A 12862-nucleotide genomic window follows, 5' to 3' on the forward strand; every position below is an offset into this window, starting at 1 on the left:
CGTACAAAACAGCTGGAAATCAAAAACTCTAGATGGTTATGCAACTCTCTGTCCAACTGAATAGCGAGAATCTCCTAAATTCGACGCCTTGACAGAATGAAAGACTGCCTTAGCCTCGCAAACAGAATCAAAGCCAAATAAATGGCATTGTATAAGATTATATTCGACTCTAGAAAATCCACGAGAATGTCTCCTCGACGTCGAAAGAAACGGCGCAGCTGGACTCCAATGTTAGCTAGAACTCACGTCAAGTACTTTTAGCAGTGAGCTTACCGGATATCTGCAGATGAAGCTCCAATGAGCACATCGAAACGGCCTTCCTCAGCAATCCAAGCGGAACGTGGCTCTAGATTGGTGTCATAGTAGCCGACTGAGTACTTATCAAACACTAGCTCTACAATTTTAGTCTCGCCAGGCTGAAGGAAAACTTTTGCGAATCCTTGAAGTTCCTTCTCTGGTCGAGGGATTCTAGATTTCACATCCTTGATATAGGCTTGGATAGTTTCGTAGGCTGCCATTTGGCCATCGTTCGTAATTGGAACAGACACCGTCACGGAGCCATATTCACTGAGAATACCGCTGCAGATCACGGGCGTACCGTATGTGAAAGTGGTGTAGGAGAGACCATGGCCAAAAGGAAATAGTGGCGCAATTTTGGCTTTCTCATAGTGCCGATAGCCAATATAGATTCCTTCTCCATAGATGACCTTCAGATTCTCGCCAGGCCAGTTGTGATAAGCCGGGCTGTCTGCAAGTCTCCGAGGGAAAGTAGTTGGCAATTTGCCACTGGGACTTTGAAGACCAAATAGCACGTCTGACAGAGCGTTCCCGGCCTCTTGGCCTTGGTACCAAGCTTGGAGGATTGCAGGAACCTTGTCTGCCCATGGCATGGTTACAGGCGTCCCAGACTGATTGACAACGATTGTCCTGGGATTGGCTTGCAGAACCGCCTCGATGAGTCTGTCCTGGCTACCATCCTTTGGAAGATCCATGGTCTGACGATCATAGCCTTCTGACTCCCACTCCGCGTCCAATCCAACGAAAACGATAGCTACATCAGCCTCTGTTGCAGCATTAATGGCTTCTTGTAGGAGATCAACTTGGGATTCCTCCTCATAGCCAATACGGCAGCCGGCATAAGTATGGGTCTTACCCTCGAAGGAGAGCTTCGACAACGGTCGAAGTTCGCTAGTACTCTCAACAAGAATCTCAATAGGCTTTCCTGCCTCTAAGGATATTGATTTCACAACGTCTACTGAGTCCTTGAACATAGCTTCTCCTTCCTCAGTCCAGTTCCAGTTATCGATAAGTAGCTCCCCGTTAAGGAATAGGCGCCCGGGCCCAACGCTCGAGAAGCTGAACGTCTGAGTACCGGTCGTGACGGGCGTAATGACTGCCTTTACTCTGAAAGAGAAGTCTGGAAGAAGCTCCATTGGGGCCGAATCCCACAGATATAGATCCGTTGCTTGCTTGTGTTGCACGTATACAGGGTCGCCCTCGAATCTATCGCCTTTGTAGTATTCTAGTATCACTCCCTGATCACCGGATGGCGTTTTGCAGTAAGGAGATGCGAGAGGCAGCCGCTTAGAGGTGTCACAGCCTTGTGAGAATAACAACTCGGCTCCTGTTCGGGAACGGATTCCATCAAACGGGGTGGTTGTGTAGTAGGGATTGAGACTTGCACTCCCACCACCTCCGGCGATGGCGCGTTTAGCGTTTGGTCCTATTATGGCAATTTTATGGACATCCGCGATTGGGAGGGTGTTATTGCCATTCTTTAGTAAAGTCAGCCCTTCTATGCCCGCCTGACGGATTAGCTGGCTTGTTTCTGGGTTGTTATTTGACCGTTCAGCCGGTTCTGGTGGTCCATTCAAGCCTTTGGTTCGGTCAACGAGATATAGAACGTTGCCTGCCGCTCGTTCGATATCCTTTACTGAAAGCTCACCGTCCTCAATGGCCTTCAGGGCCTTTTCGCCTCGCCACAAGCTAGACGTAGGCATTTCCAGATCACAACCAACACGGATCGACTCAGCAACTGAGTTGGTTCCAGTCCAGTCCGACATCACCATCCTAAGTATGTTAGCTTAGTTATATCTACCGCCATCGCGCTTTTTTAACGCAGGAGCGAAGTATATGACTAGTAATGATTGAATTCTCCCAGCCAAGTAAAATACGTTGTACTCACCCATCGTATTCCCATTCATTCCGCAGAATTTCCTTCAGAGTGTGTTCGTTCATGTCCGCATGAACGCCATTAATAAGGTTGTATGAGCTCATCAAAGCCCAGGGCGGGCATTCCCTCATAGCAATTTCAAATGGCTTGAGGTAGATCTCACGAAGTGGCCTTTCCGCAATAATTGAATCGATCTTCATCCGGTGCGTTTCTTGCTCATTGCCGACGAAATGCTTAATCGTCGCAGCGACGTTTTTGCTCTGAACACCGCGGATGTAGGAAGCGGCAAGTTTTCCTGTAAGAAGCGGGTCTTCAGAGAATGACTCGAAGTTTCTTCCGCCGAGTGGAGATCGATGCATGCAAACGGTAGGAGCAAGGAGGACGTTAGCTCCTCGAGCTTTTGTCTCCTCACCGAGATGCCTTCCAATCTCCTCAATCAAGTCGACGTTCCAGGACGCTGCTAATGAGATTCCACAAGGAAACAACGCAGCCTGGAGGTTGGTTAGTATATCAGTCGATGTACACTAAAGGTTGACATACTAGAGTGCCATTCTTGAAGAACTCCCCTCTTGCCCCATTCGGTCCATCTGTAGTTTTGATAGAAGGAACACCTTTCTCTGGCAGCGCTTTGGTCCTCCAAAAGTCCGCCCCAGTTAGGAGGGAGATCTTAAAAAGTTAGTGTAATTCCTCTGTGCTTGCTATAGGGTAGTGAAAGTGCAAGTGCTAGACCAAGTTTAAAATTCGAAGTTCTGAAAATGTCCAAACAAACGAAACGTACGCAGAACGGCCGAGGAGGATTCGTATCGGCAAAGAAAAGGGACAATACAATTCATGTTGGAGTTCTACCAAAGGAACAGCAACATGCCCTTGAATGCCAAATTCATTGTCATCCACCATCCATCCAGCCGCCCGACGAGTATACACCGCTGGCGTCGATTGAGGCAAAGGAACGATGCGAAATTTTCACGTAATGGATGGTGTTCGAGAATATTATCGTAGCCCGTTGGGAAGTTTGAGGCTAATATGAATGTGAAATGTCAAAGCCGCAACCTACTTGTTCCTCCAAGGATAGCTTCGCCGCCAGCTCTCTCGCCGCATCGTCCGGCCTCTCCAACGTATATAGCTTCTTTCCCTTCATGATTTTGGTGTCGATAGGTTCTTCTGGGATGAGTGCAAGAGTTAGTGTGGGAGGCGTAAAGGCAGGATGATGTGCGGCGTGCTTTATAGCAACATCTGCAATCCCAGGGTCCTCTATCGAAGTAGGTACAAGGTTGCTATCTCCTATGGTCAAGAACGAAAGCTTTTAATCACTCAATCGGAGTGTCTGGACGAGATCCGAGCCTTTGCCACGCAGAACTTTGTCCGTGTGGAGGAGAAACTCATTCGAAAGTTAAGGAATATCACAACTCTGAGTAGGACGCTCGTAGACAAATGTACTAACAGCGTTGCCTGATTTGATAGTCGCGCGCAACGCTCCGGGTACTAAAGATGACAATGCCAAAACGTCGGAATGTATGAGGAACAAGCCTTGTATCTAGTGAGCTGGGGCCTCGATCTAGGATCGTCTGCCTGGCGCCATTGGCCGGTGGGACGGCACGGCTGAGGAGTTTTACGGATACATATCGATCTTCATTAGCCTCTCGCTGAGGCGGGATTTGTACCAATCTAGATGTATGAATTTCATTCTCTCAAAGTGTGGCAGCCTGTGTACAGGCGCCCGAGAGGCAGGGTCACAGAGCGCGTTCGCGCCATTATTGGTAAGGTGCCGTGCAAAGATCGTCCAAAGTTGCAGCGTCTGACTGCAATTGACAGCAATGCTGTGGTGGGACAGCCAGAACAGCATACGCCGCCGCCGTGGTTGGTTTTGATTCGATCATTCAAAAGGAAAGTTTGCCGGTGATAGCGGTCTTGTACTGCGTCGGAGGCGCAAGTCCGTGGTTCCCACAAGGGTCCTCCACGTTGGGGGTATTGGGGGAGGTCAATCACAGTGGAGCGAGCCCTGGAGACGAAGACGTAGCCGGATAAACCGTGGGAAAACCCCGGGATCGGAGGCACGGCACCACAGCGGGAATGACGGGCCTACAGACCGGATTGCGGGACGCGCCAAATGGTGCCAACTTTAACCCGAACGCTTGGTGAGCGCCAAGCCCCGCTCTTGATTGGTAGGTGTTGATTGAACTATGAAGGAAAAGAGACTATATATATACATGATGTAGGTGCAGGCAATAAAGAGTGTAGTAGGTCGACAGTAGGTAATATACATGGAGCAAAAAGGGAACAGGGACACGACGAGTGCAGCAGTTCATGTGAAGCACAGACGCCCCGTTGCAGCATAGCACGCCGAGTTCGCCAGCATCACTTGAACCTCGACAATGTCATGAGACTACCTAGCAAGACCATCCATACACTGCACCATATCACTAGCTCAACTACCTCAGAGTGCCTCTTACGCCATACGCCGCCCTTTGAATCCTTAACACACGTGCCCTTCATCCTCTGAACAACGCAATCGTCGGCCATAGCAAGTCCCTTGAACAAAGCAGCGTGATCATTTTAATCATCTTCTTACCCTCGCTACTGAAATAAATGCCTCTACCCCTCAAACACTGTGATGAAGAGCCAAAACGATACTCATACAATGAGGTACCGCCAGACACGGCAATCTAGTTATATCACCGCCGATTCACCATTCGTCATCGTTTGCAGGCCGTCGACCGTGCATCGCCGCCTGCCTTTGCCTCAATGCTTCCGCCAAGCCTCCTGCGATACTTCCACTGCTGTCTCTGGCACCCGCGTCACTGTTACTTGCTCCGCTTCCGGAGTACCCGCTATCTCGCGGCGCCGGCGATGGGGCAGGCTTCTTACTAGCTGGACGTTTCGCTGGCGGGGCAGGAGGATTAGGCTTGGCGCGGATGCCTCCTTGAGTTGTGCCGTTGCTTGGTATTCCGTTGGCAACAGGTGGGGTTGGCACAGCGCGAGGAGCTATGGGTGGTGCAGGAGGAGGCGCTGGCCTGTTAACAACCTCTTCCAGGTACGCGGATGGCGCCCAGCCCGATGCTGATTTGTCTAGACGGCTTGCCAGCCACCAGCCTGAGACGTCGTATTAGCATTGCGACACACTAAGGTAACTGCCAAGAACACTTACCATTTCCTTCTTTCTGTGTGACCAATATCACCTCATCCTTCTTGATACTGAGCTCTCCAGCAGATTGCCCTAGGAAGTCGTACAAAGCTCGATATGTCGGTTCCTTGGGGGCAGAGGGTGCTGCAGGTGGGGGTGGGGGAGGGCCACGCGCCGACAATGCTGATGATGACGATATATTACGAGCATGCCCTGCACCGTTTGACAAGGTAGCGACGGGTTGAGGGACTGGTCTCGGTTGCGTGGCGGTTTGTTGTCCACCTTGAGGTGTTTGCCTTGCTTGAGCCGGACGGTTGGAGAGTTTTGAGGGGCCACCGCCAGGCCCTCCAGGACGCAGTAGTTTTCCACTGGTAATTGGCTTGCCAGCTACCTGCTTCCCGCGAGGAGTGGGGCGAGACACAGAGTTTGGTGGTTCCCCTGGACCTGTATGTATAGTCCCGCTTTTGTATACATCGTCCCTGGGCACTGCAGTATCTTTGACCGTCTTGACCGCAGCAGGTTTCCCAGGTTTCTTGTTGAACTCAATACTGCCTTTCGTTAGACTCGTAAGAGATTGATTTAGTGCAGATACTCACGTGTTCCCGATCCTGAGATCCAGCGCGCCACGAGTTGCCGTCCTCAGCTGAGTAAAGAACTCGGTTTTAAAGACGCAATTCACCAAGGGGTCGGGTTCTTGAGGCGAGCCCACGCCGATCGCAAACCAATCATCCTTGAGCGTCGATGCGCTCACGAACTGAATTGCTCCCAGGGGTATAGTTCGCTCGGCTTGTATTGATATCTGCCGGTTGACGAGAACCTGTTTCACGAGATAGACATTCTTCCTTGTGAGTATTAGTATTCGAGGCTCCGGCTTGCTAGATCGGCCAAGTTTCGAGACTAGTAGCTCAGCCCTGCACGAGAATAGTACTTCTTCGTTCCCACCAATATTGATGGAATTCCTTATCACCTCTCCAGGACCGCCTCTATTTCCGACACCCAGATAGTCCCCTAGGAAGCGGCGCGAGCCGACTAAACTGAATCGCCGCCTTTCTTTGCGTCCCTGTAATATTTGGTGACCCTGGTCCCGGATTTGAATAAATTCTAGACCACCATTGACCCTTCTCCAGAAGCGTTGGATGCGAATGGCGCATTCTGTCCTGTACCGCAGGTAGTTTCTCCACGCGCGCTGGATTCTGATCGCCATATTATGCCAATAGCGATCACGCATGGTTTCCAGGGCAAACAGGGTTTCCGGGGTCTTGATGAAGACCTTAGTGACGCCCATTTGAAATTCCTCCGCAGGAATACTGGTATCCTTGAGAATTTGTCTTGTGCCGGTCTGGTAGTCACCTGTCCACGTATATTCTCCCGCGTAAGAAGTCTTCGGAGAAAGTAGGAAAAATCGCTCTACAAATTTCTCAAACGTTTGCCGAGAAGCAAAGCCTGCGCGACGAATGCGGACATTTTCTTGTAATCCCAGATACTTGATTTGATGGAGAACATTCGACGAATTGTATTCCGTGGGTGATTTATTCTCGTTAGGTTTGATGGTTCGAATATATGAGGGCGAAGCTTTCATGAGGGTAGCCACAAGATCATTAGCCGAGGCTTTGATCTTGTCTCCGGCAGTAGGCGGACGACGCTTGTTGTCTTGATCGACCTGGTGAGGGAACAGCACATGAACAAAGCTGTTCGAGCTCTGGGCGACGAGGTTAAGTAAATCCTTGAGCAATTGGTCTTTGTTCTTATCAGTCATTCCATCCACAGCATACGACACATCACCAGCATAGTGCTTGATGATAAATTGACCTTGTCTCGGTTGGAAATTTGGATTTGACGAAAGGGCATTTAGCCTTTGGACAAAGGTCTGATCTGCGGCGGTTGGGTCTGCATGCGCAGTTGCACAGGCATCATTCAGCGCAGCGAATACGCCCGGTGGTCGTCTCTCTTCTATCAATTCGCATACAACCTTGTTGTCAAAGTACTTGATTGGAGTCCATTGGATTTGCTCCCTGGCATATTCTTCCTGTTCCGTTCTCAGGGTTAGCTGGATGAAGATCTGTTGGAGTTTTTCGTTAACGTAATTAATGCAAAGCTGTTCGAAGCTATTCCGCTCGAAAATTTCGAATCCATAAATGTCTAGAATTCCGACCGAATGAGCCAGTGCTCCTCGAGCTTTCAGTGAGGCGTTGACTCGTTCCACAATCCAGTCGAACAAGTTGAAATAGATTGCTTTAGACAGAGCATCCCGCACGGCTGTAGCCTGCGCTGGGTTGAGTGGTACTTCGTACACAGATCCCCTTCGTCCACCACGGCTGGTCTCCACAATCCTTAACGTGAGTGCTTTGTTGACGTGCGCAGAGTCAACCTCCAGGAGGTACGCAACAAAATCGACAACTGACTGATCGACGATAGTCCCGTTTCCTGAATCGTCTTCAGTAAAGGCAACGTTGCCAAGCCACAGAATAGCAGCGAGCATCCGGAATATATTGTCCTGTTCTGATTGCGCTAAGCCAATGATCTTCATGGCATCTAGAGTCTCCTGGAAGTCAGAATGGTCATCAATTCCTAGTACATCGTAGCATTTTGACCGGCTGGTGTAAACATAAGATTGTGGTTGCTGAACTCCAAATATCTCTAAGCCGTCAGGTCAGCAAAGTAAAGGATAGAAAGTGATAGTCATGTATACCTCGATAGTGTGACGATGCAGCCTTGGTAAACTGGTAGAAAATATGAAAATTGCGCTCATTGGTAATCTGTCCAACAACCCGGGACTTTTCGAGAAGATAATTGTTAATATTTGCTCCTACAGGTTCTCCCTGCGCATTGAACTGAATCTCTAAGTACTTTCCAAACCTCGAGGAGTTGTTATTTCTTAATGTCTTCGCATTTCCAAAGGACTCGAGTAAAGGATTTGTGGCCAGCACCATGTCCTTAGTTTCCTGGATTGAAGAATTACTGCCTCCCGAAACATTCGCAATGTATTGCATTATACGCTTGGCTGCTTCTGTCTTGCCCGCACCAGACTCGCCGGATATGATGATACACTGGTTCTCCTTGTACCCGTTCATGTTATAGTAAGCGGACTCGGCGATGGCGTAAACGTGCGGAGGCATCTGATATTGTCAGCGATGAGGCATGTATAAAAGTTGATCGAGCAGACCTCTAGCCGGTTTTTGCCTTTATAGCTGTTCAGCACTTCATCTATATATATGCCCACTAGTCACGGTCAGCATGAACATATTGAAACGAAAAATACTCCACATACGGTCCCGGAATGGATTGACGGAAACTAGCACATGTCCAATGTATGTCTAAACCACGTCAATAAGTATTTCTTGACGCGCCGGATGCGCCAATAGCAGACGCTTTCTATCGTTGCGGGGGTCACGCACGTATATCTCCGCATTCTCGAACCTCTTCTTCAGATTGTCATTTATGGCCTCGTTCGAGATTTTGCTGATCAATGTGAGATCTGATACTCCCACCTCCTTCTTCTTTGTTGACTCAAACACGGCCTTCTTCGCGAACTGAGCCTTGCCCCCGCCGCCAGCGGCTGTTGGCTGTTTCGAACTGCTGGCATCCTTCTTACGCCCAGCACGCTTCGTGACCGCCTATGTGCCAGCATCGTATTAGCTTCCCTAATGTACAGGTAGGAAATAGAGTTCCATGATATTTTTGTACCATAATCGGTGCCCAAAAGCTCCCTCAAATCGTATAGTGGTTCCAAGTTCTCCGTTGTGTTGTAGATGGAGTGTCGCGTAGTTTGCAGGGTTGTAGAGAGGTAGGAGAGAACAAGAAGGTTGAGGAGAAGATGTGCAGGAAACAGCAGCGCTGTAAGAGCGGCGGAGAAGTTATGGGACGAAGCGTCGCAATCGCCTAGATGGCTTCAGGTTCAAAACGTCACACAGAAGTGAGCGGCGGCGGCCGATTCGGAAAACCAGGGCCCAAGCCACCACGGGACTCAGCCACGATGCAATTTGACTCAACCTCCACGACGCGCAACCATCTTATTACAGTCCGTAAGGCCGAAAGAATTCTAAGGATGAAAACTGTACAAGCTTACGACGCCTACTGATAAACTCCTACACGCCGTACATTTTTCTACATTCGTAGGCAGTGTATTTTACAAAGATCGAAGAGTGCAACTGAATAGTCCGAAGCACACTTTCAAAACCCAACAGTCAAAATACTATCTTAGCATTGGATCAATGCCATCCCAAGAGATTCCACTTCAATTTACTATCCAGGAAGTCGTTAAAGCTGCGAAGGTCGCAACATGAAGAACCCAAAGCGAATGCAGATACTACGCCGCCAACTCCCCCAAACGCCTTCGCTTATAATATTCAGAAACGCCAATAATAGACTCACGCTTTGACTGTATCACCACCAAAACGCCCAACAGTAACCCAATCCTGCTTCTTACCATCTTCCAGTTGAGGCCCTTCCCACTTCAAACTGTCTGGCTCCGAAAGACATCCCAAGCCTCCAGCAGTGACCCACTCATCCATGACGGATATAATGAACTCCAGCTTCTGCCTCAGTAAATTTGCTTCAGTCATTTTCCTAAATGCAACCGTGACTTCTGCTGATCCGTACAGAAGATTCTGGAGAGAACTCTTGAGGATTTCTCGGCCGCGAATATACTTGAATGGAAGATCACTATGTTCTACGAGATGCTCGGCAGCCTCCAAAGACAGACATGTGAACACGCAATATTCAGCGTCTGCCGAGAAAACCAACTTTGTATGGTCCGGGAAATTGAACTAAAAAGAATAGGATCAGCCTAAGTTCATATGGGAGGAATATGCGACTGGTAGTCTCACCTGGAAAGATCCATCCCCAAAGCCCCACACACCGACATTCCCTAATCGTTGATAAAACCTTACAAAGGAGGTTTGTGCAGGTTCCTTTTCAGCTGGAGTACGTCCTTCCACCTGTCCTAACTGCTGGCACATATATTTTCCAAATTTCATCCAAATAATACTCGTTGATCGTCTCCGTTCCTTATCTACCTCAATCCTTCGGAGCCCATCTCCAGCGCAATCCGCGTAGTATTCAAGCGGGATCTTTTCAACAAGTCTGGGATCTTTTGCAACCTCCTTCAAGAGAGTATAGCCGTCGCGAACGACTGCATGGGTGACTGGGTGCCGTGCCGTAGCGTTCACAATACAGCCGATGCTACCGTCTTCCAAAACATATCCTACACCGTGTTTTCTAGAGTAGTCTACCCATTTAGAAACGAAAGGAACTTGCTGTGGAGGTCCCGGTCGACGGCTAGCTGTAGGTCTATTGGCTAGTGCGCGTGCCACATTATCGCGGAACTTTGAAGCTCGTGCAAGCACTGACGCTGGGTCCGTGAATGGAATAATTGATTTGTGGGGCGCTGCAGGCTGCAGGTCAACCTGGGGCGATGACTGCACTTCAGGCGAAGAACGTGGTTTTGCATGGTCGCTAACGACAGCTTCTTGAATTTCGCGCACCTTTTCTTGCGGAAGCTTTTCACCCCCCTGGACTATTTCTTTCGTCGATACAGTTCTTTGCATAGTTCGGGTATACCGAGGACCACGTATAGGTGCTGTGCCAGCAGTCACTCGATCTGGATTTGATATTTTCCGGACTGGTCTCATGCGGGTGGGCTTCTCAATCACTCTCCTTACAGTCTCTGTTTCCTGGACAGGCTCAACGTTCTCTTTCAAAGGTTGGGTCTGTTCTTCTCTGACTGGAAGGCGACTGGGTGGCGCTTTTGTACGATCATTCCCTGTAGTTTCCACCAATGCATGACCTTCCGATGAGGATTCCTTCTCCTCCGCAATCTCACTTAAGCCGCCAGAAGCTGGTGCTGGCCATTGGGTACGTTCTGGGAATGGTCGATAGACTGTTTCCTTTGGAAATGGTATCACAGGTTGTTTGCCTAGGTCGATCTCTCTCTGGCAATCCTTGACTACTGATCTCACTTTTCTGCCCCCGAAAACTGTAAAAGTCTTGCCGGGCTCATATTCTCCCACTCCTGATGCCTTGCACAGCTTATACCAATCATCGGAATATCCTCGTTTAATCGTTGCAGCGGCTGGAGGGCGAATTTTCGACCATTTCGGAATTCGGGACGTGCAGGCTGGATCAAGTTGCAACGGTATGAAGGCTATCCTGAAAAATGCGTGGCTCACAATCTGGTCTGGGTTGGGACGGTCATCTTCATGAACAAGCAGGGATCCTACGAGGTCTCTCAAGTCTTCGGAAATGTCATTAGGAAATTTCGATAATTCCGGCCAAGAGTACTCCCGGTTCCTAAGCTTCTTGTAGATATCTTCTCTCTTAGGAGCATGGAAAGGTGCCCGTCCTACGGCAAGCGTGTACCTGAAATAATCAGTAAAAAGTAATCTTCGCCACATACTCTATTTCTTACATCATAATCCCAATGGCCCACAGGTCGACCTTCTCATTATGCCCTCGTCCGCTTTTCTCAAGAACCTCTGGGGCCAAGTAGTTGGGTGTTCCACACATTGTGGTCCGCCGACCTCCAAGGTCATTCTGCGAGATCAAAAGTGCTGCTAAGCCGAAGTCTCCTACTTTGATGTTCATGCCTTTATCCAAGAACAGGTTGCCCGTCTTTAAGTCTCTATGAACAATATTCCGATGATGTAAATATTTAATCGCTCCGCAGGTTTGGATCATAAAACGGCGTATCTCTGGCATAGTAAAATATTTTCGTTTTTTTATGGCATCCGCGAGAGAGCCATTTTCGCATAGCTCTAGCACAACATAGGTGCTCAATTCGAAGGAGAAGGCACGGTAGAACTCAACGATGTTGGGGTGGGATATCTTCGAGTGGATTTGAAGCTCAGTCACAAACTTTGCAGCATTAGCATTTAACAAACAACAACAAAGGTGCAGATAAACCAATCCCACCTTTTGTGCCAGTTTAGGAGGCTCCATCTTAGACTTGACAATCTTCAGAGCAATTATATCTCCGGTGGGTTTGTTCTGTTGGAGCAACTCTGCTCGGTGGCAGATGGCGAATCCGCCTTTCCCCAGTTGTGGTCCAGTGGCATACTGTGATCCTGATGGATCGCTCACCACCGCAGGTGGCGCATCAGCGTGGATAGACATTAGCTAGGTGGTGTTGGTGGTTTCGTCGCCGGGGTCGCGGAATTGAAGATGTTCGCTTGGTGCGGAACAACATAAACAAAGAGGTCGTTGCGAAGCAACCCCCTGCAGGTGCGGGCCGTTTAATGGTGCCCATCCCGCCATCCATGGAGCCGAACGCTAAGACCTATCTCGACGAGATATTCACTTAGTTATTAAAATTATTTGCACTCATCTAGATTGTGAATTCATAAAGTGAGCTTACAGCCCTCGAATAATTATATTGAAATGCCATTGCTTAGCAACAACTAAATCAATCAATCGGATCACGGAGGACTATCTCAGTTACCGACATAGTCCCGAAGGCAACCTCAACTTCAGCTTGACCATCTAAACTCCCACTTCGAGCAATTCTTCGTTGTTTTTCAAAGATTATCATGTCAGTATTATAGGAGACCCTCTCTTGTCGTCTTCACAAGATA

The 12862-nt window shown here is 49.0% G+C and overlaps 2 protein-coding genes across 2 annotated transcripts; both read right to left on the bottom strand.

Moving 5' to 3' along the window:
- Nucleotides 1–169: 169 nt before the first annotated feature.
- Nucleotides 170–3311, bottom strand: K441DRAFT_678054 (glycoside hydrolase family 3 protein; the record flags this gene model as incomplete). The annotated part of the gene is made up of 5 exons (XM_067651131.1): nucleotides 170–218; nucleotides 274–2070; nucleotides 2186–2664; nucleotides 2714–2839; nucleotides 3228–3311. 5 exons carry the CDS (start codon nucleotides 3309–3311, stop codon nucleotides 170–172), a joined length of 2535 nt encoding a protein of 844 aa, XP_067503278.1.
- Nucleotides 3312–4856: 1545 nt separating this feature from the next.
- Nucleotides 4857–12404, bottom strand: K441DRAFT_564635 (uncharacterized protein; the record flags this gene model as incomplete). Its single annotated transcript, XM_067643661.1, has 11 exons — nucleotides 4857–5263; nucleotides 5319–5842; nucleotides 5891–7931; nucleotides 7984–8410; nucleotides 8458–8513; nucleotides 8563–8608; nucleotides 8690–8908; nucleotides 9698–10060; nucleotides 10121–11651; nucleotides 11701–12146; nucleotides 12204–12404. The coding sequence occupies 11 exons, from the start codon at nucleotides 12402–12404 to the stop codon at nucleotides 4857–4859; spliced, it is 6261 nt and encodes a 2086-aa protein (XP_067503279.1).
- Between the last annotated feature and the right edge of the window lie 458 nt (nucleotides 12405–12862).

The sequence above is a fragment of the Cenococcum geophilum genome (genome assembly GCF_001692895.1).
Source record: "Cenococcum geophilum 1.58 unplaced genomic scaffold K441scaffold_25, whole genome shotgun sequence".
NCBI lineage: Eukaryota > Fungi > Ascomycota > Dothideomycetes > Gloniales > Gloniaceae > Cenococcum > Cenococcum geophilum.